Consider the following 27378-nt stretch of genomic DNA (forward strand, 5'->3'; position numbering starts at 1 on the left):
GTATTGTGCCATCATCTCTTTCCTCTCCTGTTTCCTCCCTGGTCGAGCTGGAAGCCTCAGGGTTTTTTTCTTTTTTCTGCTAATCTGAGAATGTGTTGACTTGTGTTTGAATGAAAATTAACGCTATAGGCTATTACTGTCTGGCTTGTGCATTTTAATGCTTTTTACCAACTCTCTGAACCCACAGTGACCTCACTCTTCTTCATTTGCAATAGTTAACCAGCCATTGTGGCAACTCTGCTGTTATTTTGTCACAGCCTTTATGTTGATGTGCTGCTGAGATTCTCACGTCCTTTCTCACTTGGAGTGTCTGCCAGCATCTCTCTCTCCTCCTTCCCGACAGCACTTTGGCCCACATACACTTGGTACTTCACTTCTGGATCGGTGTAGCGGGGAGTCTTTTTTTCCTTCTTCATTGAGCATCTTGCTAGGAGACTTTATGTATACAGCACCATTCTGTCACAAGGCTATACAAAGTGCTTATAAAACAGCAAGTAGCACCTAGTGAGGATTTTTCGCTGCAATGAAATGGCTGATGGCATCTACAAATGTGGCTCTACAAGTCTCGAAAAGTATTTTATTTTTGTTTCAATGTTACTACTCATAAGCACTTAGCCATGTCTCAAGACCAACTTCTTTCAAAGTTATGCAAAAATAAACTACAATCTACAGAAGAAATGTAAGTCCAATGGTGTTGCTGCTGTTGTTTGAGTAAAATCTTTGGGTAAAAATATGCTGCTGTTGTGGGACAAAATCTTCAAGACCTGATCTTGTGGATTAGATTTTCATATTTTACTTTGGCACGCTTCTCTGCCAACGCACATCCACATAAACTAAATGTTTTTGCAATTTAACGAAGCCTAAATGTCCGGCACACTTGGTTCAAGTTAGTTAGGAATCATATGATTGGCTCAAGCTCACCTTTGACCTGAAATATGTTAGCAATATGGATGAATGATGGACAAATGGAAGTGAAACCCATGTTTGGGGCTGAATTTTCTGAAGTTTCCCCGTTCATTCCAGTGTTTGATCAAACGCTGAACTTTTGAACCTGAGTTAAAAGAGTTTTGTGTTTTATGTCAAGTCAATCTTTGCAACCATGCTGCGCCAGGATCCAACCCACCCTACACAAAAAATGAATTTCTTTTATTAATATTCAAGTTAAGTACCATTTTAAAAAATGTGTTGGAGTATTTTCTTTTTAAAGGACACTTTACTGTCGAATGTCTGTTTCAAACCAAAGGCAAATTCCTTTGCGTAGGTTTTTGAGACCTGGTAGCCTGGTCTATTAGATGCCATGTTCTTAAGTGTAGCTGTCTTCAGGAACTAAATTTTCCCAATGTTTAGCAAAACTCCAATATCAACCTACTCTGTATCTTGAGTATTTTGTTCTATTGGTTAAGCTTCTTTTTACACTTAACCACAACAGCACGACTTGGCCTTCACACTTTATCAATAAGGTTAAATACCTTTCAATCTGTTGTTCTTTTTACACTTGCACAACAGTTAAGAATGTTTCTTCAACTTTGCTTGTACAGTAAAGGTGAGGAGAATGGTTTTGTATTATGGACAACAGATTGTGTTAAAAGAAAATGGCAACAATAGCCAACAGGCAGACCCAAATGTGCACCTGTAATATGAGCCATTGAGCGTAAAGTGATCTCTTTGACTTTGGAATGGACCACTGAGCGATCACCCTGGAGAAAGATCGTATTTGGAGTAGCACATTTTGTTCCTTCTAGTCACTAGATCATTTTAAGCACATCTTTAAAAATCTGTGCATATGGTTGAACAGCGGAAGATGAGGTGAGAGATTGTGACATAATCCCCACCATCTTCTCTTTGACCTCTCCTCTACCTCTCTCAAGGTCCTTTCCCTTTGCATCTGTCTCACTGGGGAGATACCAGATAGCCATTACGGCATACACACACAATTAGCATCAATATTTTAGAAGCTTGTGTGGAGTCCTGACGAAAGGGGTGGGTCTAATCTCTGCCTCGGGACATCGAGAGAGTGCAATAGAGTTATGAGAGGTAGGTGATAGAAAGTGAGGCAAAAAGAGTTGGGAGCAGCAAGGGGTTGGGGGACGACTAGTGAAAGCAAAGACGAGATGCAGCGAGCGTTCCTATTAGTATAGAATGGAGAAACAAAAAGTAGTGGGCGAGGGACAGGGGAAACGAGTGGGACAATGTCCGGAGTGAGAGAGTACTGGGGGGGGGTCGATGGAGGATTCTGAAGGAAGAGGGAATGGGGGGGATTAAAAGAGCAATGAGATCATAGCTCGTCTGCTAGTCTGTTGTCATCCAGGTCAGGTTGGTCCATCCCCCCATGACCACTATCCTTTCCGATTCTTACCCCCAGTCCTCCTGTTCTGGCGTGTGGGTGGCTCTTTTTTTTTTTTTTTTTTTTTTTTTTTTAAGTATGAGCCCCTCTTCCACACTGTAGGGCATGGGGGAGGAAGAAGAGGCATAATAAGAAATCAAGAGGTCAGAAGACACTTGGCTTCAAATCAAAATCATCAGTCCAAGCGGAACATCTGCAAAAATTAGGCTGATTTGTCAAATTGGCAACAAAGTATCCTATTAGGAGGGCTGACTGATGTGGAAAAAAATATTTTTGTATCCCGATTAATTTTTACATATCATCCAGTCAAAATTACATCACAGTTTTAAAAAATGATCAAAAAAAAGGCCGGCACGATGGATTAGCTGGAAAGTGTTGGCCTCACAGTTCTGAGGTCCCACCTTCAATTCCGGGCCCACCTGTGTGGAGTTTGGATGTTCTCCCCGTGCCTGCGTGGGCTTTCTCTGGGCACTCCGGTTTCCGCCCACATCCCCAAAACATGGGACATTAATTGGACACTCTAAATTGCCCCGACGTGTGATTGTGAGTGCAGCTGTTTGTCTCGATGTGCCTTACGATTGGCTGGCAACCAGTTCAGGGTGTACCCTTCCTCCTGCCCGTTGACTGGGATAGGCTCCAGCTCTCCCCGCGATCCTTGTGAGGATATGCAGCTATGAAAATGGATGGATGAAATAAAAGAAGCTTTTCGAATGCAGTGGTACCTTGACATATACGTAAATTTACTTACGAGTTTTCCGAGATACGAGCCGTATCTCAGAAGATTTTTTTGCTTTGTCTTGCAAGCCAAGATTTGACGTATGAGCTGCGGGTAGATGGCGCAGCAATTGGTAAGATGCTTAGATACACAGCTTCCGCTTAGCTTTTCTTGCTTCACTCAGTCCTTCCACGTGTGCACCTCGGCTCTGTGGCATCTCTGCCCAGCTGTGCTCACGTTTTGTTCTTATTTGGCATTTATTTAAGTGAATTTCCATTTTCAACCATGTGGCTCAAGAAAGCAAGTGCTAAGAAAAGCGGTAATAAGAAGAGGATGATGTTGATGGAATAAAGTTGAGAAATAATAGAAAAACATGAACTAGGTGGACGAGTGAGTGACTTGGTAAAGAGGTATGACCGTTCTACATCAGCGGTATGTACAATTCTCAAGAGGAAGGAATCCATCAAGTTGATAACACATTCCAAAGGGGTGAAAATCATTTCTAAGGTATGGGCCTCCGTCGATGAACGAGAATGTGCTACTGACATGGCTGGGGATAACCCGCTCCCAGGAGAAACTGTAACGGAAGCTATCATTTGTGAGAAGGCCTGTGCCATCTACTCGGATTTGGCGCAGCTGACCCAGGGCACATTAATGGACGAGACATCGTAGGAACCTTTTAAAGCTAGCCGGGGCTGGTTTGAAAATTTTAGAAAACAACCAAGATACACTGCGTCTTCAGCCACGGTGAGACTGCTAGTTGTTATGTGAAGGCAGCTGAAGAATATGTGACAACTTTTGCAGAACTCATTAAACCCAAAGAATACCTCCCCCAGCAAGTTTTCAACTGTGATGAAATGGCGTTGTTCTGGAAGAGGATGCTGAGGTGGACATACATAACACCTGTTTTGACGCTGCTTTGAGGTGACTGAAAACACTAACTTCTCCCTTTGTGAGCTCTGGAAGGACCACTACAACATCATGACATGCTTGAGGGTTATTGATATAGCCTGGCAGGGTGTGTCAACACGGACTTTGAACCTCTGCGTGGAAGAAGCTGTGGCCTGAGGCAGTGTCTGAAAGGGACTTGGAAGGATTTGAAGGAGGAGATTTTGTCACGGGGAAAGTCCATGAGTCACACAGGTGGAGGAAGGTGACAACGAATTCTTTTTGGAGCAGTCTGAGGAGCTGATGATGGAGAAATCAAAGGAGCTACAGACACAGCAACACATGGGGGTGCGGAGTGAGAATGGTTCTGACGAGGAGACAGAGGAGGAGATTATCTCTATCATTGAGATAAAGGAAGTGCTGGCAATGGTTGGTGGGGGGCTGGGGTTCAGACTTTGGGGTGAAGAAATTCCAACCGGTCGTACATTGACGCTGGGCAATGACACGTGCCTTAAACAGTTATAAACCCAGGCAGAAACAAACTCTCCATGCACTGGTATTTTTGAAACAGCCATCTGTTGACACAGAAAAAAGCGTTCCGAAAAAGGCCAACATTGCAAGGTGGAAGGGAAAATACCTAAAGATAATTAAACAAACCTGCAAAAAATTGTACAGTAGCAATTAAGTTTAGTGATAAGGTGGACTGTACAATAGACTTCATAGCGTGTAGCTGAAATGATACAAATTAAGTTAAGCAAAAGTGAAAGAAAAACAAAGTTGTTGCGATTCAGTTCAGCGGTAATGTGTTGAGAGTAAGTGAAAGTGACCGAGAAACCACCCCCCCCCACAAACATCCTCCATCTGCCTTCTCCACCCTCCACCTCCGCCAGTACCTTCTGTGACCAAAAGTCATCTCATCGCCAAGGTAGACTATATAAAAACAATTCCTTTCTTTACATTATCATTTATTGTGGTTATTTTACAATATTTGTTATTTATAAATTCATTAAAAATAAAAAATGGGGTGGCATTTTTGGGGCTGGAATTGATTGATGGCATTTACATTAGTTTCAGTGGAGAAATTTGCTTTGTCATATGAGCAAAATGAAGTACAAGCTCGGTTGGGGAACAAATTAAACTCGTATGTCAAAGTACCACAGTAGCAATTTTTACATCTTTACTGAAACCCAAAGAAGCTAGAGGAGTAGTTCAACATTTTATTAATGCCTACTCACTTGGCCTAGTCACCAAATAAGGTAAATAAAATAAAGAAAAATATGAGGACGATTTTCACTCTACAGTGCAACAAATGTGCGCGCAGTGCACTAATTTGAAGCCCCAGGTATTTTTAGCGATACAACATATAAAATAAAGAAATTGCCCCCTCGGGGATAATGAAGACACGAGATTGTAAACATTATCGTTCTCCAGTTATGATGCCACATAGCCTGGTCCATTAAAGTTATTTACAAATAAGCTACATATTTATTAATACAGAAACTTATTTTGGCATTTTACGAGCTATCTGAATAATGGTTATGCGATTGATTCATTGATTGGTTGCTTTAGTCTGATGGCCTCACCACAAGCAGTGGAAACTGCTCATCCTCCCCATGCTGTCAGCAGTGAGTGACAGGCTGTTCTGACTACACTTGTAATTTTATGTTTTCCACATAATCACTCGGGTGGTACTTCTTCAAAGGAATAAACACGGTGTTCCCTGTTTTTGAGGGCACTAATTTACTTTGTACATTGACTATTTAATAGCATTTGATCCACCTCACTTTGGAGACTCCGCCACACAATTCACATTGGGTACTGGCAAACCGGCTGGCTGCCTCCATTGCCGGACTGGAGCAGGGGCGAAGATTGGCCGACACGGCTTGCTCCCTGTGAGAGTGGCTGAGTTGGACTGGGAGTTTCGATCTCGGTACAGGGGCGGTGCCAGCTAACGAAGCATCGTTTCGCTATGCCCCCACAACTGACAACTGGATGTGGACCAGGAAACGGATGATTGGCTGTTGTTACACATATTCCCGGTGTGTTAAGATCGAGGAAAAACACATACATCTTACCACAGAGCTCGACGAGAGATTTATCATGATTTTGATAATTGCCCTTCCCTTAATTCAAAGCAGGATTTATAGCTATACAAATGACACTATTTAGAGTTCCGTTGCACAGTTCTTGAGTTCCTCATAAGTGTAAAATAAAAAATATGCATGGAATTAGGGCTGAGCAATGTATAGAATACACTCAAAATATTGCGTGATGTTGCTGGTGAGATTTAATAAATGAAAATTTCGCGACCATGAAGGACAAATTCTCATGGAACGTCTTCTTTCACTCTGGTGGTGTACTTCTTACAGGAAGCACAGCACTCTGCACACCAAGAAAAAACTTGGACGGATGCAGTGTGTAGCATCTCATAACTGAGAATATTTCATTTTCATGTTCAAAATCCAACTGTAGTATCTGCTTGCATCATTTGTGGAATTTTATCAGTCAGAGAAATTCAAAATAAATTTATACAGTGATTTACCAGATAAATCATAACAATGAGATATATGTAATTTATTGCAATATAGAAAAAACTATTGAGATCATTGCTTTTTGGCCATATTGTGCACCCCAACATGGAATGGGATATACTCCAGAAATGGGCTTTTTCCAAATGTGACTATTAATCGGGTACTTACTGGTTATCATTTGAATGTTTTGAAACACAGTGGATAGCTGTTAGCCTCTGTTGTAGGCTTTTTGCGTGGAATTTGTATTTCTCCGTATGCTACTCTGGTTTCCACCCACATTCCAAAAATTCATTAAAAACTAAATTGTCAGGAAGTATAAATGTGAATGTGATCGATTGTGAACATGTGCCATGTGATGGGTTGGCGATCAGTCCGGGGTGTACCCCTCCTCTTGCCAAAGTCACCTTACTCTAAATGCGTTTTCATAAAAATATTTATTATGACTTTATTGCTGTTAGCGTAGGTTAATGATAGATATGTTCCAATTTGCATATAAATTGACCTGATTTCACTTCCATAAGAACGGAATTCAGTCATTATGTAATTGTGAGTTCTTTTTTCATCCATTCATCCATTTTCAGATCCACTAACCCTCACAAGTTACTTATAAGTTCTTTGGCTGTAAGCACAAAAATGGAATTTGTCCGATTCGACCTCTGCCATACATTTTGACAAGGATGCATCTACTTTAGACACTCTATAACAAAATGTTCACTTTTTGTGATCGAATGGAATAGTTCAATTATAAAACCTTTTTTTACCTGGACAGCATAACCCTCCAAGTCAGCGTTTATGACCATTGGTTGTTAATCCCTCTCAGCCTGATTGAAATATGATATAGGAGCGCTTGACTGGAGTGTCTGGCAAAATGAGGTGAGAGAACGTGTAGCCATCTTGAAAGAAAGGAACATAGCAACAGAAATAAATGGTGATAGTATTGTGGTTCATGGTGGAACATCCAAACACATTTAGAAACTACCTTTAAAGAATGACAGTCAGTGGGACGCTAGCAAAGGGCTAATGTGGCATTCCTCACCTTCACTAACTGCTCCTATAGCACAAACATTGCAACTAAAATGCATGTTACCAGGCGATTAAAATCATAAATGTTTTCCAATACTGACTCCAATCCTATAAAGCAACAGGAATGGGAACAAAAAACAATAGATGTTACTGACTACTGCCGGCTCTCAAGATACTGAAACACATTCTTCTCTGGTATGTATTGTTCTTCTCTTACCACTAAGTTTCAGCAAAAAAGAAAGAAAAAAGGCACAGAAGAGTTAATCTTTTGAACCCAGTTGAAATGATGTGTATTGAGGGGTGCATTATGACCTGTAGACATCTTTTTCAAGAAGATTGAGATACCCTAATTTAAAATCTTTAAAATGTTCTAAATTCCACCATTTACCACAGATTGTATGCTGACTTTAGAACCTACTGATTTATAATGCAGTTTCGTAAATATGGCTGTAATGGGCCGTGCCTTTTTGTGCTGCATGACCACAAAGTCTTGCGTCTTTGTGGAGCATTTTTAATGTTGAAACGTATCCCCTAACCTGTGTAACTGGAAGACCCCTTATCAGCTTCTTCTCAAGAGTCTTACCATGCCAATAGGAATACAAACAAAAGCAGGAAGTAGAAATTACAAAATGTAATGAATGTACAGGGATCCTTTGCTTGCACCAGTTTCAACCCTACGTCAGCTACGTAACTTGGTTACATTACTGTAGTCTGAACGCTATAGTGTCTCATTAACATACACTAACGCAGTAGTATATTCATATTTATGGTAAATATTTGCATCATAAACACTTTTGGGCAACAAACCGAAGACAATCAAATGCGACCCATTAAGCACGGCATTGAGTAACATGGCCTACTTGTATCGTTTGACCATGTATTTCTTCTGCAAATTATTTCTTTTTGCCCAATTCATAACCTCCACTCATAATATACCAAGATCACCGTAAACCAGGGACCCTCTTTGTCTCCCCCCCATTGTTCATGTGTTAATGCAATGCGACCTAGAAGCTCGGCCGTTGACTGCCTTGTTGGCCTCCCACAAGCCGCGCATTCTCCTGCACTATTAAAATCCCGTCTGGCATTTTTAAGATGGAAAACATGTAGGCATCTTGCACGTTGCTTGAGTATTATTCGGATGGTCCGAATCGTGCCATAGAATCTGAGTAGGTGGTAACAGCGAATGAGTCACGGTCCATGCTTCACAATCACGCCCCCTGTGCAGCCTGTTGTCAATAACATAAGCAAAGGAGATCTTGAAAGTGCACGCTTCTGTTAGCATTACATAAGAGCCCAAAAAGAAAAATGAGTGTGCAGATTCATAACAGCCTGGCAGATGTGCCCCCAACATGATTATGTTACGCAACCCACCAAATGGTTCTAGGCAGGTTAGCGCGGTGCAGATTATCAGAGTGATCTATCTCGCCTCAGTCCAGTAAATCCATTGACATCCATAATCTGATGATTTGGACCCGTTTGTCTCACATTTTCAAACCTCATTTCATGTGTCCCTCAAATTGGCAAACAGCTGTGCAGTATGGACAGTGTGTCCACGCCCAGTCTCACAATGTGTGTGCGTGCGGCTATGTCTTGTTTCATCCAAGCAGCAGGTGTATTGAGATGAGAGACGACTGGTTTGTTTTTCCTCTGGTCATAGGAAAGAATGAGTGCAGTGGCAGGAAAAAGGTGGAGGAGGCCAAGTGTCCCGCAATGGCCACTAACACAACTTTGAGCATAGTAGTTTCAGTGTGTTTCCTGTGAGGGGCCACTGTGGTGAGGCGGTGGCTTCATGTTAACATGGGGATGTGGTTTGTACAAAGACCAAAATTGGTCTTCCTTAGACAAGGACTGGAGGCAAAGGAATCTTTTGCCTCCCCTTCTGCTTTAGTTTTCAATGTTACTTGATTTTGCTCAAGAATGTGAAGACACGCTTCCATTATGGAGTTTACATCTGGGGTGTCAAACTGGATTTCATTGCGACAAGAGACAAGAGTTATGGTTGGCCTCATAGGGTCAGTTCTAACCCTGAAACCATATAAAGTTAATAGTTTTGGAGTCAGTGAAAATAGTAATTGAATTAAAGTAATACTTTGTAATACAACCTACAGTAGGTCCAACATTTTGTCTTTATAATATTTCCTAGTTTTTATGTGGCATTTAAAAAATGAGATGGGCAAGATGCATCCATGATCCTCTGTTTCATGAGTTCATGAGTGCAAAGACAGAAATTACTGCACTCTTTCACAGAAAATGTGGACGATTGCAGACCTTTGCCAAGGTGTAACAATTGTCGTCTGCCTATCAACAAATGATTTCTGACAATGACAATTGTTCCTGTTTACATGTATAAAAGTGACGCTCCAGTGGGAGCTGGGATAGTGGAGAGATTTATGAGTGCTATATTGATGGACTTGGTCTGTAAACAGCAAGAAGGAACTGGAGGAAGGCATTATAATCATGGTGTCCCACTATCCCGAACTTTGGGCCAATAGAAAAATAATATAACTAGACATCTTTGCTGGAAGCTTTCAAACTCCCTTTCAAACCTCCCTGCTCAGCCAGAAATACACCTCGAAGCACTCTTCCTGGAACTAGAAAGTTCACAAATGAGTTTAAACTCAAGAGTTGCTGCCATGAAATTAGTGTGGGCTATGTCGTCGTTGCCCTTTGATGTGGGGGCTTTTGAGACTCAGCAACTGCAGCAAAAGTGATGTAAAATCTCTGTGGCCCAGAGAGGGACACTCCACAATGTTGAGTCGTGTCACTGATGTCACAGTTGGCTCGATATAGAATCTTTACTGGACTGCAGAGATGGGGCCAAGTCATTATTTCGCAAGTCACAAGTAAGTCACTGGTAAAGGGCTCTTTATACTTTATGGTACGTTCGACATTGCATCACATGACCACACATTGCTTTATGGAGCACCTCAACGTACCTTGCCCCGCATACATACAAAAAAAGTTGCTGCAGTGAGATCATTTCTGTTGATTGGTCCATTTCAGTCACATGCTGTGATAACTGATAACCTAACTGCCAGGTACCTTGTTTGGGCGACATCATAGGGCTTGAAATAAAGTATTGTAACGTTTTCCAATAATAGGTGATGAGACCTTAGTCTATTAACCTCACACCTGTTGATAAATTAACGACACACGGTTACCCACCCCCTGGAACATGCAAACCCCGCTCATGCTCATACTGTACCGGCAGCGAGAGATTTTTCAAAAGCAAGCAGACAGTGTGGGGAAGCAGAGGGAAAGGTTAGTGAGCAGACATTTGTGGTGGATGTGAAATATGAATGAGGCCACTCCACTGTGAGCTTGACTAAGCTGCACTTTTATGTGTGATCTTCACTTGGCTAGACATTCATAATCCTCTTTCCTCTTATAGACTCCACTCACCTGAAACAGCTACAAACTCTTGACACTTATCAGGTCCAACTTCGAACAAATCTGTTCTCCTTGACCCCTATGCATCCCCACTTGTTGTTCAACATCAGCACATTTTTTTTTGTTATTTATAGGCCGTCTCTTTTTATTTATGGCAGGTTTTGCTTTTCCTGACTGGGCCTACAAGCCAGAGTCGAGTCCTGGGTCAAGGCAGATCCAGCTGTGGCACTTCATCCTGGAGCTGCTGAGGAAAGAGGAGTACCATGACGTCATTGCCTGGCAGGGTGACTATGGCGAGTTTGTCATCAAGGACCCGGATGAGGTGGCCCGGCTCTGGGGTGCCAGGAAGTGTAAACCCCAAATGAACTACGATAAACTGAGCAGGGCATTGAGGTAAAATGGCTGACATTTGTTGTTTGTCTTCAAGTTATGTCGCGATTCTCTGATAATTCGACCAGAATCCCCCCCCCTCCCCCCACCCAATTTTCAAACTATTCAGTCACAGACGTTCCCCACGAATTTGCTAACAATTCAGTTCACAAAGTCAGTTTCAACTGGGCATCCAGTCTGCCATTTTGTTTTGAACTGGAGATTTTAAATTTATTTTGGCATTTTTCATGAGCTTTTGAAATATGAAATTGTCCATTAGATAAGTACTGTTTCTATCACATTTTAACCACATAAATGGGTGATCCTAATTTATGAAGATTTTAGGTTATCCCTCATTGCGTGAGCCGAGCATATACACTCCCAACTTCAGTGTGCCCCAGTGTGGTTGCAGTTCTAATTTAAATCAGAATCATATTTTTTTCAGTGTTGTCCTGATCTGGTCATGTGGTTAGAACTCAGTACTGATCATGTGATTTTCAGCTGATCTGTATCCAATTTTTTTTTTTCCTCCCTGTATTTTTAAAACTAACAAAAACGACAAAATTATCCCAAGGGACAGAGATCTTGCCGAATGCAATGTATGTTTGAGTTTTTCTTCATCCACTATTTTTTAAGAGTGCCAGAATTGGCTTCAGGCAACAGTCTGTACGCCAGCAGCGTGCCTCTGTTGCATGGGGCACCTTCTTAAAGGCATCACTTCCAGAGCATTTGTTCGGAAGGGCAAAAGAGACACAGTGAGATGTGGAAGCACTTTGCTTACATGGCTGACAATTATAGCAAGCCGACTAATACTACGAAATAACTCTGCAAAGCCGGATATACTAAACGGCACTGTCAAAAGGTTGAAAGAACAACAGCTTTGCAAATGTGTGTGTACGATATTGTCAAACTGGAAGAAAATTCCATAACAATCTTGGGAGAATTTTCCATCTCGCTAGACTAAGTTGACTGGATGCATTTCATTGAGACCTCACACACACACAGTCTTTTACACTTTGGCATTCTTTCAGCCAGACATTCCATTCGTCATGTCTGTTTAAATCCAAATAGCAATGACCCAACCCTGGCCACATGCCCTCACACACACTGTTGACCTGTACCAGTTGAGGTTCCTTCGTGCCAAGTTTAAAAAAAACTCCACTGTTTACCCAGTTAGACCTCAATGCCTTTTGGTTTTACTTTTAATTTCCAACAGTAAACACTAAGCCAAAACTGTTAGCGTGCCACAACAGTGATCTGGCTGAGTTTTGTTATGACGTAGCCTAAAACCCACATTTTGAATAATGGTTTTCAGCTCAGTCTTTCATACGTGATGCCTGGATGTTTTCCAGTAGTGTGGAGATAATATCAAATGACTATTTATTTTTCACACTTTTTCATTGGTGAGATGAGGAACTATATACCAGTACCAGTTTAGCCGATGTTCAAAGAAATGCCTAGTCGATACCGTATGAATACCAACTCAACCATTACCTATGAAGCAGATTCGTTGTAATGTTTTGATCATACATATCAAAAAATGTTAAAATAAACGGACGCGGTTGCCCTGTAGCCCCCTATGCCTTTGTTCTGAATTAGACGCCACAGTTTCCACTTTACTGCAGCGACCCTTAGGCTCCCCTTACTCTCCTCTGTTCATCACACCCAAGAAGTAAACAGGGGACCCCAGTTCTCCTCCACTCCTGCTTGTTAATGTGTCTCATGCCAACCGATGAGTTTAATGTGACACGTTTTTTTCAGTTTCAAGTAAAAAAAAGTGACATTAGGGGTCACTTTCTCATTAGTGGGTGTGCTTAATAGAGTATTTTTGGATACTTGAATTTTATTGATTGGGGACATTCTTACCTTTTTAATCCTGATGAAAGGACACGTAGTAGCCTTATCATACCATAATTACCATTTGGGGGATATAGTAATGGTGAGTGATTATTGGCAAGATCTCTATGACTGTGGTTTTGTCCATTGACACCATTCTTGGAAATCACATCTCAATCACCTGGCGTCAACTTGATGTTCATATCCAAACTTAGACTACAAACCCTTTAAAGATACCTACATGCATTCTACCAGGCATAGGTATTAAAGGATTTACTTTGTTTTAAAATAGATGCCTTTTTTAATGCACACTCATTTACCTTCGAGATTAAGATCCATGCAAAGTCAAGCGTCTGCATTTAGAATTACTCCATTAGACAGACAAAGCATGTGACCTGGGACACTTACGGTCATGCCGATTATTTATAGCATGTCCGTCTTCTATAGCTCTGACAGATTTGAAGCTTAAGTGGCGGTAAGTGGTTAACTATAGTTGAGATGAGTCTTAACGTCTGTCTTTTTGTGTCCTCATCCATTCTTGCTTCGTCCTATGCGGATCTATGGAGCAAAATCACCTTAAAAGTGACAAGGGCAAGTGACCAAACGCCACTTGGCCACTTGACGTGACACCAGATCTGTTCTCAGGGACACGCTGTGGAGATGCACATCAATAGTAATGTGGCAGCAGGATTACTGGCACTAAAGATTCATGAACTCATAAAAATTGCTTCGCAAACGTGTGCTTGTTAACAGGGCCGTACGCTCTCGGAGGCCAAGGCAGCTTGTGGCAATTAGCAATCACACACATGGACCCTAACATGAAAAGTGTTTTGAAGTGTTCCTTTTCATCATCCCCAATATTACTCGCGCCTCTGTTATTATTCCCTGCATGCCTGCTGAACACATGGTGAAATTCCTTTCAACTCCCACCCTCCCCCTCCCTTTTTTTTTGTTCATGATCTGGCTTGATTGCTGCATGTGGCGGCACAATGCTCAAATGTTTGTACCACCTTTGCCTCACAGTTCTGGGGTTTGTGTTTGAATTTCTCCTGCTGCCCTGTTCTAGAGTTGTCATGTTGTCCCCATAATTGTGTTTATTTTACCCTGGGTTGCTCCCACATTATCAAAACATGCATGTTAGGTTTATGTAAGACTGTCCATATCCCTGTGATTCACTGGCAACCAGACGAAGGTCTACCCTGCTTGTCAAGTCAAAGTCAGCTGAGTTGGGCTCAGGCTCATTTGCAACCCTAAAGGGGACATACACTATAGAAAATGGATAGATGGAAGGATGGTTGGATGATTGTTGCATCATGACTTTCCGCTAAGAGAACACATGCCCATACTGCGTGTCTTCTTGATCCCCTGCTCACACAGCCGCTCTGACATTCCCGCTCCCGTTGAGAGGATTGCGATCACACTTGTTTGTTAGAATGCTTACAATGTTAGACTGTGGTTTCATAGACCTGACTCGCAACTAATGACTGGTATAATCTTTAAATGACCGACAAAGAATTTTGTCATTGTTGTAGACTGGATTGCACTGTTTAGTCCCAACTAAAAAGGGGTCCAAGGTTTACTCGGATGTAATGCCCATTTTGTCACTCCAAAAATCTCTCAGAAGTCGATACAGTGTATTATACTTTGGTATCCATCTTGTTCCCAATAGGCTGTGTGTGTGTTTTGTTTTTTTTTTTGAATGGCTTGCCAGTTCATATCAAATGCTCTGGCTGGGCAGTATATGGCCAACAGGTAAAACGTTTGAAAGTTCATTTGGTTTCCGTCACATGTAGTGGAGACTGTGACTTAATGGGCTTCCAGCCCCCTCTCACAGAGGCACATCGGCCCTCCCATTTTACAGTCTGCAATCGTCTATGGGTTTCCTACACGGTGGTCATAGGTCAGAGGGGGTTGTCGCACACAGCTGGAAAAGATTAACAAGCCAACACGTGTGCACATTCACATACACAAGTGCACCATTGTACCAAGACCCTCTGGCTTACACACGTTGAGTGTGTTTGCTTCATTTCCAAATGTAATTGAGCAGCGGTGGACCACCACTATTGGCAAATGGCGGCCCCATAGAAGAAACGACTACACTAAAGATGTTAAAGTTGAATTAAGTAATATGGCTGCACACTTAAACAGAGTGCAACCTCCAAAGTTGATTCAAATATAGAATTTTCACAATATCGTGGAAAGTAACATCTAAACTTAACTAGTGTAAAAACAAGTTCCCATTTTCCATCTTTGCAGATTTAATTAAAAGGGAACAGGAAGCTCTTTGGCCAGTAAAACTCAGAGACACAATTTTTAGGTACAATGCTATGCAAAGAATTATGCATATTATTATTGGGATTTTTTTTACCCCCTGATTTTATGAATTAGTTGATAGAAATATTGGCATAATTTTCTAGTCATCAACACTTAAATGCTTTAAACAAATGCCCAATGGTAATATATATATTTTTAATTTAAACTAACTTTAAATGGGCTGTTCCAAATGATTACCCACAGTTTCAAGACATTTGAGACTTTAAAAATGAATTAAATGTGCAGCACTAGAAAGCAGCTACATCATTATTAAATATGAGTCTTTGGAGAGTTTCTGATTCATTTTTTTTTTTTGAGGTGGTGCATTGTCATGGATTGAGATAATTTTGTTAATGTAAGCACGCGTTCTCCTTTGGTACCATGGAAGAATGTAGTGAATCAGAAACTCCACATTCTCATTTTCACACCCATTTTCACGTGCTTGACCTGAACAGGTCAAGGAGGTCTCGCCATGCCATGTTTATGGCCAATCCTAAATGGTTGTTTTGAATCAGTTTCACGAACTTTGAAATAAGCAATGTCTTCTCTTACAAATCCTGGAAATGTGCGCCGGTAAAAAAAAAAAAAAAAAAAAAAAAAAATTCATTCGCTCACTTTAATTTTATCCAACATCAGTTGAGTCTGCTGAAACTTTGATTTAATCCAATTTGTTTTTCACAGTTCACTTAGCTGAAGTCTTACACATGGAGATGGATTGTTTTCCCAAGTTTTTGACTTGAGGCTTATTTTTATGGAGAACTGTTATTTGAACATGTAATTGTAGCACTTTTGGAGCTTCAACTACATGACACTGAAATGGATGCACACATTCACGTCACCCCAGTGACCACATCCACATAGCCGGCTGCAGGAAACGCACTCGGTTTAGGTCAAAAGGCCTTCATGGCAGGAAAGTTCACGCCTGCACTGTACGCTTTGTTCGTTGTGCATATGTGAGCCTCCCATTGTACGTCCCTGCGTTGTGTGCGCGTGTGTGTGTTGCATTATACTGACTGAATGAGGCTTTTATATGCTCCACACTTACAAACACACTAGAGTACATATTAGCATTTGCAGGGCATGTGATCGCCATAATCGGACCCTTATAAAGACCATCACACCTCCCCTTTTCGCACACACACACACACACACACACACACACACACACAACACACACACAAACAAAACATGTGACACCTTGACTAATCACATCCCACACTGAGCCCACATCACCACATTATTTCAATTCTTTAGCAAAATGGTAAACACTTATTGCTGACTCACAGGCAAAACGCTCACGTGCTCACCTCACACACGTACACGCTCGAGTGGTGTGTGTGTGTGTGTGTGTGTGTGTGTGTGTGTGTGTGGTGTGTGTGTGTGTGTGTGTGTGTGTGTGTGTGTGTGTGTGTGTGCGCTGACGAAAGAAGCAGAAAATAAACGGGGCTCATAGGGAGCATTGTAATCCTGACTTCCTGTCACAGTCAGCGCCTATTTACAGCACAATTGTAAAGGCACAGGCTGTGCACGCACTCGCCACTGGGTCGCTTCCACAATGCTTTTTGTGTGTTTGTTTGTGGGGTGAGACGATGGTGAGCTCATAGGTGTATCATGTGTTGGGGAGAAGTGCAGCTCTTAAAGAGAAGTTTCTGGAATGGGTGTGACTGGTATAGGCTACATATGCATGTGTTGAAAAAAAATATGATACAAAGATATTAACCACCCTTGATTCCCCAGGCATACCTTGAAATTCTGTCCATGAAGGTAATAACAAAGTGGAGCCTTAGCAGAGTCGAACCTTCACTGTACAAATTCTTGAACAGCTAAGTTACAAATTCACTGCAAGATGCTGCCAATTTTCTGCTTCAAGTTTGTTATCATACCTTGCTGGGCCAATTAGTTATTATATATAATAGAATATAGTACGACTAGTCACTTAAAATAGCATACACTCCTTGATGTCTTGACACCCTTTGCACAATGATCATTGCACTGGACTACCGCTCTAATGGACATTCTAACTGCTCTAAATGCCAGAAGACTCAGCATCCTTTGCACAACCGTGAGTTGATACATGGAAGCCTTCACTCTGGATATGTTCTTCAGATGGTAAAAGGCAGTTTTAGTAATTGATTTCATACGACTGTTGAAAGTTTTAAAGGCTGATGCATGTACAGAGCAAAAATACATACAAAATTTCTATACATTTTACAATTGTATTTTAGTGTTCAAATGTTACTCTGTTTAAAAGCTGTTTTATTTAATTTGTTGTTAATAAGTTTAAATATTTTTAAAACACGTGGCACAGGAAAAATATTTTAAAGTTTCTTTTTTATCTTTGATGGTCAAAATCCTTGTATCTTGCTCATAAGGCTGCCAAACCCTTCATTGTTCAAATGTCGTACACTTGATACTTTGTGCACAAAATATATATACTAAGATAAACTCATCTTCAACAGCTAATTTATTATGCAAAATCTGCTGATTTTCCACGCTATGATCAAATAAATTGGTACATGGTAATGGTGAAGCCATCTGTCCTTTTCAAAGTCTGAGCTCATGCTGACACCCCAACCACAAAGCAAACAACTAAGAAAATGGATGTTCATAATTTGGGCACTCCTTATTTAAAGCATGCAAACCTTTTTCATCCATCCCCCCTAAAGGAATCGGAATCGAGAATCCTTTAGAACTGGAATCGAAATGGAGAACTGGAATCAGCAGCGTAATTGCTGAAATTAACACAATGCCCAACCCTGTGATTGGATTTACAGTGAATGAATTTGCCAATTTTTCACTTCCATTACTGACAATCCATCATTCTATAGTACTGCCTACAGAGGTGATGTCAGCCCCATGTGTGAATGTTTCTAAATCCAGGTTAAAAACTCTTCTTTTTTTCTCATGTGTTTTAGAGAACTTCCGCTTTTCAAACATATTTCCTGCACTCTAAGCTGTTTTAATTGTCCTTTTTATTTTTAAATGCTTTTATTTCTTTGGATTTGACTGCTTTTAATCATGTAAAGCACATTGAGTTACTTTCTGTATGAAATGCGCTGTACACATAAATTTGCTTTGCTTACTGTAATGTGAAGTCTTTCGACCTTTATGATTTTGAACATGCATGAGAAATTCCAAACTAAATTCACATTTTAAACCCCAATTCGACTTAGTGTATTATGCTTCCCCGATAATGTTCTGGAACAAAAATAAAGATTGTGTGAAAGAGCTTCTGGGGAATTATTAATTTCCACCGTACACTGGGTGGCTGTCTAATACATTTCTTCAGAACTGTGCGTTCATTTACTTAGCTTCTGATCATTCAAGCACACATTTGTTGCCTTATAATTACCATAGTGGCTTGAAAGTAAATTACTCGTTCAAACTCAACCCTTCACTTAACAACCTGAAAATTCAGTTGCCATAGCTATCATTAGTAGAGTCTCAAATGCTTTAGTCCAGACTCAGTAGTCTGACACTTTGATTTTAGCTGTCCATTTTTGTGTCATTTTGGCTAGTTCCAGGTGTCCTTCGAAAACAAACCTTTCTTTGATAATTTGTCTGATTGCTACTAAATTTGAAACCACATACACTATATTTATTGTCAACCCTAGTAACTGCAGGAACTTTTATGTATTGTCTTCATATGTGGGGAGAGAATGGCACCAGAGTTAGATATGACCGTGTGTTGTGGGCTTTCATCAGCCAAACCATGTACGCGACTTTGTTCCACACGCTTTCAACCCTGCGGTTTATGCAGTGATACGGCTGATTTATGCATTTTTTCTAACGGCCGCAAGGGGGCACTCAAGCGGAAAAGGCAAGAATGAGACCGGTGGAATATATGTGCCGAGTAAGTGACTTCTACCCAGCCCTAGCGTTAGCGCTGGGCTACTGGCGTGTCTCAGTGATATTTACTTCTTTTTCTTTTCCTTTCGGCTTGTCCCGTTAGGGGTCGCCACAGCGTGTCATCTTTTGCCATCTTAGCCTATCTCCTGCATCTTCCTCTCTATCCCCAACTGCCCTCATGTCTTCCCTCACCACATCCATTAACCTTCTCTTTGGTCTTCCTCTCACCCTTTTGCCTGGCAGCTCCATCCTCAGCATCCTTCTACCAATATACTCACTCTCTCGCCTCTGGACATGTCCAAACGATCGAAGTCTGCTCTCTCGAATCTTGTCTCCAAAACATCCAACTTTGGCTGTCCCTCTAATGAGCTCATTTCTAATCCTATCCAACCTGGTCACTCCGAGCGAGAACCTCAACATCTTCATTTCTGCTACCTCCAGTTCTGCTTCCTGTTGTTTCTTCAATGCCACCGTCTCTAATCCGTACATCATGGCCGGCCTCACCACTGTTTTGTAAACTTTGCCCTTCATCCTAGCAGAGACTCTTCTGTCACATAACACACCAGACACCTTTCGCCAGCTGTTTGGACCCGTTTCTTCCCTTTTTTACCACACTCACCACTCACCATTGCTCTGGATTGTTGACCCTAAATATTTGAAGTCGTCCACCCTCGCTATTTCTTCTCCCTGTAGCCTCACTCTTCCCCCTCCACTTTTCTCATTCACGCACATATATTCTGTTTTATTTTGGCTAATCTTCATTCTTTCCAGTGCATGTCTCCATCTTTCTAATTGTTCCTCTGCATGCTCCCTGCTTTCACTGCATTATACATTATACATATCACTCTCAGTGATATTTACTGGTGAATTTTATTTTAACTGGCCCTGTTAGTGTTTGCGTTAGTGCTAGAGCGCCGCGCTAGAGTTAAACTCTTTCTGTGTACCGTCTTTGTAAATATCTCGTGTTTGAATGTGCGCTTGAATGTGGGCACATGCGTTTTTTTCACAGCTGCGGCATATGTATGTACCAAATGATATTTCCTTTACAAATGTACTCTGTGATGCTTATGACCAGGTGGGGTCTATAGGCCGGGAATTACGGTACTTGCATCAAACAGTCAATCATTATTACATGAAATGTTCGACAACTTGCTCTGTTCAGCTCACTTGAAGCAGCTTAGCCCGCAGCCACTGCGCTTGCCCAAAAACTGGACTTAAGTGATGCCAGCCGGGCAACACGTGTTCATCTATAAAAGCACACCCAACACATGCTGGCAGATGGATGGACCAGAGCGCCACATGGAGGTGGTTGTTCTGATCAGACCAATCTCTGTACTTCCTCTTTGACTTGGCTCAAGAGGTTACGTAAAGCGGATGTCTATCCCCGGAAAGAAAGCAAGAGTGATGTTACATAAAGAGATGTAGCTGGACAAAGGTTAATAAAAATTCTGCCTTGTACTACAGGCAATAGCCACAAGAGAGGAAAAACTCAAGGAGAGAGAGCAGGGGGGAAAATAAATAGAGAATGGAGGTTACATAAATAAAGATGGGCCAAATTATTAGTGGCTTTGCTTGGGTGTTACATAAAGAGATGATTCCATGCCGCAACATGAAAACTGGAATGTTTCCTAGTGAGGCATCACACGACCTCAGCCGACCACAAACTCACGCTCATCAAACAGGCTCCAGCTCAGTCCAGCCGTTGCTTCTCATCAACCTGTTGTCTTTTCATCCTGTCGTCAAAGCTCCCTTTCCTTGTGTGGGTCTACTCTGTCACACAACACTCTGTAATATGTCTTCAGAAGCGCAACTGCAGTAGGCGCGCTTATTAAAGTGTACCTTTGGGTATGTGGTGCGCACCTGTCAGTTACCCCAGTGATCATAAAGAAAAATGTCTTTAAACAAGTGGTCACTAGTTGGTGGCTAGAGATAAAATTCTATGACCATTTCCATATCAGTTATCAGTATTATCAAACACACAAATCCCAGGTACTTGCTCCATAAATCGAGCCAAAAACTATTTGTAAACACTATATTTTGGCAAGAGGCAGGTACACGGCTGACTGGTCACCCGGACCCATATAGACAAACAAATATCTTAAAAGAATAAAGCCAGGGAAGCTCCAAACCCCACACAGGACTCAAGATCCAAACTCAGAATTATAGAATTCTTGTTCTTGTCGTCTTCTCCCATATTATTTAGTTCGCTTTTCACTGTCTTTGGTTTTTGTTTTTTCTGTCAGTTAAACTTTATAAACCCTGTTCAGTTTGACTAAAAACCTGGAATTCTCAATAAATATCCATCAGAATATAAAGACACCAGAGATATCAGCACGTCTAGATTCAGGTGTTATGATAGTATTTGTTATCATATGGTTCCTGTGATTCCCGTGGCTAATCTTCACTGTGCTGCACTTCCTCATCAGATACTACTACAACAAGAGGATCCTTCACAAGACCAAAGGCAAGCGGTTCACCTACAAATTCAACTTCAATAAACTGGTGTTGGTCAACTACCCCTTCATTGACATGGGCTCCACCGGTAAGCCTGGAGAGTCTAGCGCTGTGTTTGTTTGTGTGTTTTGTTTATGCGCTTCCTAATCCCGCAATATGACGCCACGATTATGTAGGATTAGACGGGAAATCTCTGTTTCTCAATATCCTTGTCTCTGTCATATTAAGGAAATGGTGTCCCTCAGAGCGCCCCACCCGTCCCCTCCAGCGCAGGGACTCACTTCCGGTTCCCTCCCTCAACGCCCTCGGAAGTCCTCTCCCCGAACGAAGACCTGCGCAGCCCCGGAGGCCTGTATAGCTCAGTGGCACGCCGCATGGCCCGCGGCTCCGTGAGCGACTGCAGCGATGGCACATCTGTCAATTCCGAGATAGAGGACGGCAATCCGGGCGGCGGGGAGGAGAGGGCAGAGAGGTGCGTGGGTGGAGGAGGAGGACCCGGAGGAGGAGGAGGGGGCTACAGAGGCATCATCCACCCCCGGTTGTCTCACGAGTCCCTGTTCCGCATTTACGGGGGAGGTGGCAACCCCAACGCCCATCCGGGCTCCCGTGGACCTGTCGGCCACCGTATCCACCCAGAACCTTTGTCCCCCTTCCCCGTGTCCCCACTGCCTGGACCGGGTGGAGCGGGCCTCCTTGCCCCACCTCTATCCCCAGCTCTCAGCTTGACCCCCGCATCACACCTCCCTTACACTCCCTCACCCACTCTGTCGCCCATGGTGGGCTCCCACTTCTCCTTTAACCCAGAGGACATGAAGCGCTACCTACAAGCGCACACCCAGTCAGTGTACAACTACGGGCTCAGCCCCCGCGCTTTCCTGCAGTACCCTAACATCGTCATCCCGCAGCCTCACCGTCCCGCCGCCGCCGACAAGGTAGGCCTGGGCGGCGATCGAGGCGCGGCAGAGCGAGCCGAAAGAGAACGAGGTGGCGAGCGGCACCATCACACGCCACTGTCTCACTCGGCCCACCACCACCACCCACACCCACCTCACTCGGCCCACCCCCACCCCCAATCCCACCCGATGCACCACACTCTTCACCTGGGCGAGGAGCCCCCTCACATGTCCCCCTTCAAGTTTAAGCTGCAGCCGCCGCCACTGGGCCGCAAGCAGAGGGATGGGCAGAGCCAGAGCAAAGCACGGCAGAGCTCGCTCTCTTCCGGGTCCGGGTCCATGTCGTCCACTTCGGGCCTGGGCTCCTCGCTGTCGTTTGGTAGCGACCTGAGCTCGGCCAGTGGCTCGGGCCTCATCTCTGCATCGTCCTCCACGCAGTCCCTCAACAGTGCAGGACTTCCCAAAATCAAGGTAAGACAATTTGGGTCTTCGTTTCACCCCAAATATTTGCGGCGGATAAGGACTGAGCCCTACTGCGTACTATGATCCCGAAACACTTTATTATTACTCTAAAAAAAAAAAGGACTTATAAATGACTTGATTTTTAAAAAGATAAAAGAAGTGCATTTATCTGGACCCTTTACGACTTGTAAAAATAGTGAGCTGAACTTTTGAATTGGTATTCTGCAGAGCAAAAAGATCTCACAAAGACTGTAACATCTTCAATGAATGCAACCCAAGTCCTAAAATAATCTTTAGGACTCGGTCCCTATTCCTTTAGTTTAATATATTGAATCTAAATCATTGCCCTGGGTAAGAGCCTTGAATGTAATTTGATTCCAGGTGGAGCCCATCTCAGACATCGAATCCGAAGAAGAGGTTGAGGTGACTGACATTAGTGACGAAGACCCCGATGAGCGAGATGAAGACTTTGAGCTTTTTGCGCATCGCCTGTCCAGAGCTCCAAACCACCACCGCCACCTCCACCACCACCACCTCTCGTCCAACGGCTCGGCACCCCACCCGTCACTTGTGGACGAAGACCTGGATGAAGACGTGTTCAAAGCACCCGCCCCACCTCCTTCCGGCCTCACGCCCTTCTTGGCTTTGCAACACGGCTACTCCGGCGCGCACCGTGGGCCCCCCGCCCTCAAGACTGAGCCCGGCGAGCCGCCCGACTCGAGCCCTCCCCCGAATCCGCCTCCGCAAACCAAGTGCATCCCCCTCAAGCTGCGCTTCAAGCGGCGCTGGAGCGAAGACCAACGCATGGAAGCCTCACAGGAGGAGTCCGACGACAAGAAAGTCCGGCCGCAGGAGCAGCGGGACCGCCAGAGCAACGGGCGTATGGAGACGGAGGAGGACGAGCCTGGCGATGTGGACAGCCCCCCTCTGTCAGCTTACCAGAGTTCCGTAGCCCCGCCCTTACCCGCACATCGGCGGGCGAGTGCTGAGCTACATCGTGCTGCGGCGCAGCTGTCTCTGGAGAACAAAGACTGCTGATGGGATTTCACGCTGGAGATGTGAAAACGGTTCCTCTGTATTTTCCAAAGCCTCTCCGCCTGGCCCGCTTCAACAAACATCTCAACGACCGCCTTACTATTACGACTCTTGACAGATCTCACCCCCCCCCCCCAAACAAGTTCTCTATCAGGATTCTTCTGGGACGCATTATTTGTGTAGGAGGTACACTTTGATCCAGCTATCGCAGAAACTCTTACTGTAAAGCCACATTTCCACCAGGAAGTACGATTTGTTTAGCACGGTACAGTAAAACGGTGGTAGATGGGACGGCCTACCGAAATAACTTACCATAAATTAGGTCGACATGATTAGGGCCAAAATAACAATCACAATTATTTGGATCAATATGTTAATCACAGGTGGCACGGTGGATCAGCTGGTAAAGCGTTTGCCGTTTCTGAAGTCCCGGGCTCGATCCCGGACCCGCCTGTGTGGAGTTTGCATGTTCCCCCCGTCCCTGCATGGGTTTCCTGCGGGTACTCAGGTTTCCTCCCACATCCCAAAAACATGCAACGTTAATTGGAGGCTCTAAATTGCCCCTATGTGTGATTGTGAGCGGGGCTGTTTGTCTCAATGTGCAGTGCGATTGGCTGGCAACCAGTTCAGGGTGTACCCTGCCTCCTGCCCGTTGACAGCTGGGATAGGCTCCAGCACTCCTCCCGACCCTCGTGAGGATAAGCGGCAAAGGAAATGGATGGATGGATGTTAATCACAATTATTCCCATGTTAAGGGAAAAACGAAATTTTTATTGCATTACTTTTCAACAAACAATTTGTCAACAGTTACAGTACAAAATGAATATTTAAATAAAAATAAAAGATGGGTTTTTTTTTTTTTTTTTTAGAAATTCAAATTGAATTGCGACATAATAGAAGCAAATGCAGTTAAAAGGCAAACAAGTTTGGTTCCAAGCAGCAACTTTTCCTTTGCAAATCCCCGTCAAGGACTGGTTTGGCTCCTTTTGTTGTGCTCACCAGTCCCGGTCACAAACAGCAAGGAAGTCAACGGTTGTGGTTTGCGTCTCGTGAATTTCAATGCGGTCGAGTCAGCCTCCGGTTGAACTCTTGATTGTTAATAGTTTACATTATGTAACACACATCCACTGTGTTTCCAAGTCCAACTTCAAAATGAAAGCTTCACATATGAATATTCATGACTCTCAGAAGGAATTTTTTCCATTCTGTTCTATTTCTATTCTATTGTTTTTTGTTTGTTCTTCTTCTCAGTACTCAAGATGAATGCGGTACCAGGGCGGCACCGACTGCCAAAGACAAATTCCTTGTGTGCCATTATTTCTGATTCTGAATACATTGGACATCGATGCCATTTTAGGCTTTTATTTTGAAGTTGGCACTGGGGTGTTTTTGCTGGTGTGTTACCGTAATGCTGAGAAGATTCATTTAATTGAAACTTCTTCACTGCAGGCTGGCCTGACTGTAGTCATTTTAGTATAGTGTATTTGAAAAGAAATATTGGATTTTTTTCTGCCATTTTTTTAAATACCCCCCCTCCAAATGGCTGAACAGACAAGTTGCTACTTGCTGCACTTTTAACTTATGTCTTCTTGTTTGAAGTCTCTTGCCTTGAATCAAAACATGTCCAGAAAATGGATATTGATTCCTTTTTGAGTGGCTAGTACCATTCTGTGCTGTACTTGATTCCTTAGGCATTATTCACTCATAATTCTGCAGAGAGCTGCGTTTAGGAAGCTCAATTATGTTTCCGCCCCCTGGTGGTTGGCTGACTAAGTTCACACTTAAATGAAAAAAAAAAAAAAAAAAAAACGAATCACCCATGACTCATCCTGATTTAATTATGGAAGCTAAAATTGTAATCATGATTAAAATTCAATTTATGATGCAGCCCTGCAGTAAACTCGAGAGATCCTGGTTTTGAGCCCTTATTTGGCTTTGGATTCTCTGGGTGGTCTGGCTAAAGATAGGCCCCTAGGTTCATTTAAGACGCTATAAATTGTCAATATGTGTGCATGTGAGTGTGAATGCTTGAGTCTTTGTATCCCCACGGTTGTACGGTTCTTCCCCAAAGTGACGAATCGTGGTCCAAATTTACAAACTGTACTGAGCTAAACTTAAGATGCACTGCTTGGTGGAAACGGGGTCATGAGGAGACTGGCAGATCGTTCGTTACCTCTCCCAAGGCCAGTGAAGCTCTAAAGCGCAGCTCCGCCTCTTGTCACATTTTCCTCAGGGGACCCTTTTTCCCTTAGCGCCCACCCCCCCCCCCCCCCCACTAACTACTACGACCTCTCCTAACCTACACTCTACCACATTGTAAATAGGCAACTATGACAAGTGCCTGTACTTAGGAAGCCCTCAGTCACACAGGACTTGGCAGGATGACAAGGAACGGGGGGCTGGAAGGGCAAAGGGGGTCTTTTCAGCACTGGAGGGTGTCGGTTGGGTGCTGACATGTGACTCTTCATCTTGAGCCACCCCACTCAGGGAAGCCTGTTGCTGTTTGGTCGTGGGGAAAGGTGGAAAACAGAAACGAAAAAAAAAACAAAACAGGGCGCTAGTTCCAGACTGACGGTCGCTTTCTGTGGACCACCTGTATACGGTCCACTGACTGAGAAAATGTTAAACCCGCCCCCCACCCCAGCCGAGCCTAACGTGGTTGACCGAGAACGACTTTGCTCACCACTCTTCACCAGCCTGAGATCCTCTTAACAATCAACACTCACAAGTGAAAGACTCAACCAGCAAACACACGCACACACTTCAACATGCTCTCTTGGGATTGACACTTTTTAATGTATTCCACCCGAGATTTTAAAGAATGTCACGCTTTGCCTGATCATCTCTTCACAACCCCACGTCACCTCGCCACTCGAGTTCCCACCCTGTGTGTGTGTTTGTGTGTCTGAGAGAGAGAGAGAGAGAGAGAGAGAGAGAGAGAGAGAGAGAGAGAGAGAGGGTGCTATAATCTGGTATTGGATTAAGTTTATTAGTGAGGCTGTTGATCTTTTTTTTCCCCCCTTCTTTTAGTCGTACACCTTTTCTAGTCACAGCCCTGGGCCGTCACCTCTCCTTCCTGGTCCCCGCGAGTGTGTGTGTGTGTGAGAAAGAAAAAAAACAAAAGGATCATTCCCTTTTGGATTAGGATTATCAGTGAAATTGCTGATTTTGTTTCTTTTCACAGTCGTTTTGACAAAGCAGACCTGAGGTGGGTCCTATTTTTTGGTTTTCATCTCTCTCGCTCTCTCTCTCTCTCTCTATGGTTGCAGATGTGTG

At 43.2% G+C, this 27378-nt stretch overlaps 1 protein-coding gene across 3 annotated transcripts in view; it reads left to right on the forward strand.

Moving 5' to 3' along the window:
• The window catches only part of erfl3 (Ets2 repressor factor like 3), a 75400-nt gene extending 48175 nt beyond the window's left edge, over window positions 1-27225 (forward strand). For 2 of the 3 annotated variants that reach the window (XM_061819727.1, XM_061819728.1), the window contains 4 exons: window positions 11050-11284; window positions 21685-21800; window positions 21941-23076; window positions 23449-27225. In XM_061819727.1, the coding sequence (XP_061675711.1) occupies window positions 11050-11284; window positions 21685-21800; window positions 21941-23076; window positions 23449-24105 (2144 nt within the window). In that variant the 3' untranslated portion in view covers window positions 24106-27225. Of the gene's footprint in view, window positions 1-11049; window positions 11285-16951; window positions 17472-21684; window positions 21801-21940; window positions 23077-23448 lie in introns of those variants that run through there. The other variant, XM_061819729.1, reaches the window with a different exon arrangement.
• Window positions 27226-27378: the final 153 nt, after the last annotated feature.

Source organism: Syngnathoides biaculeatus, chromosome 5, assembly GCF_019802595.1.
Source record: "Syngnathoides biaculeatus isolate LvHL_M chromosome 5, ASM1980259v1, whole genome shotgun sequence".
Taxonomy (NCBI): domain Eukaryota; kingdom Metazoa; phylum Chordata; class Actinopteri; order Syngnathiformes; family Syngnathidae; genus Syngnathoides; species Syngnathoides biaculeatus.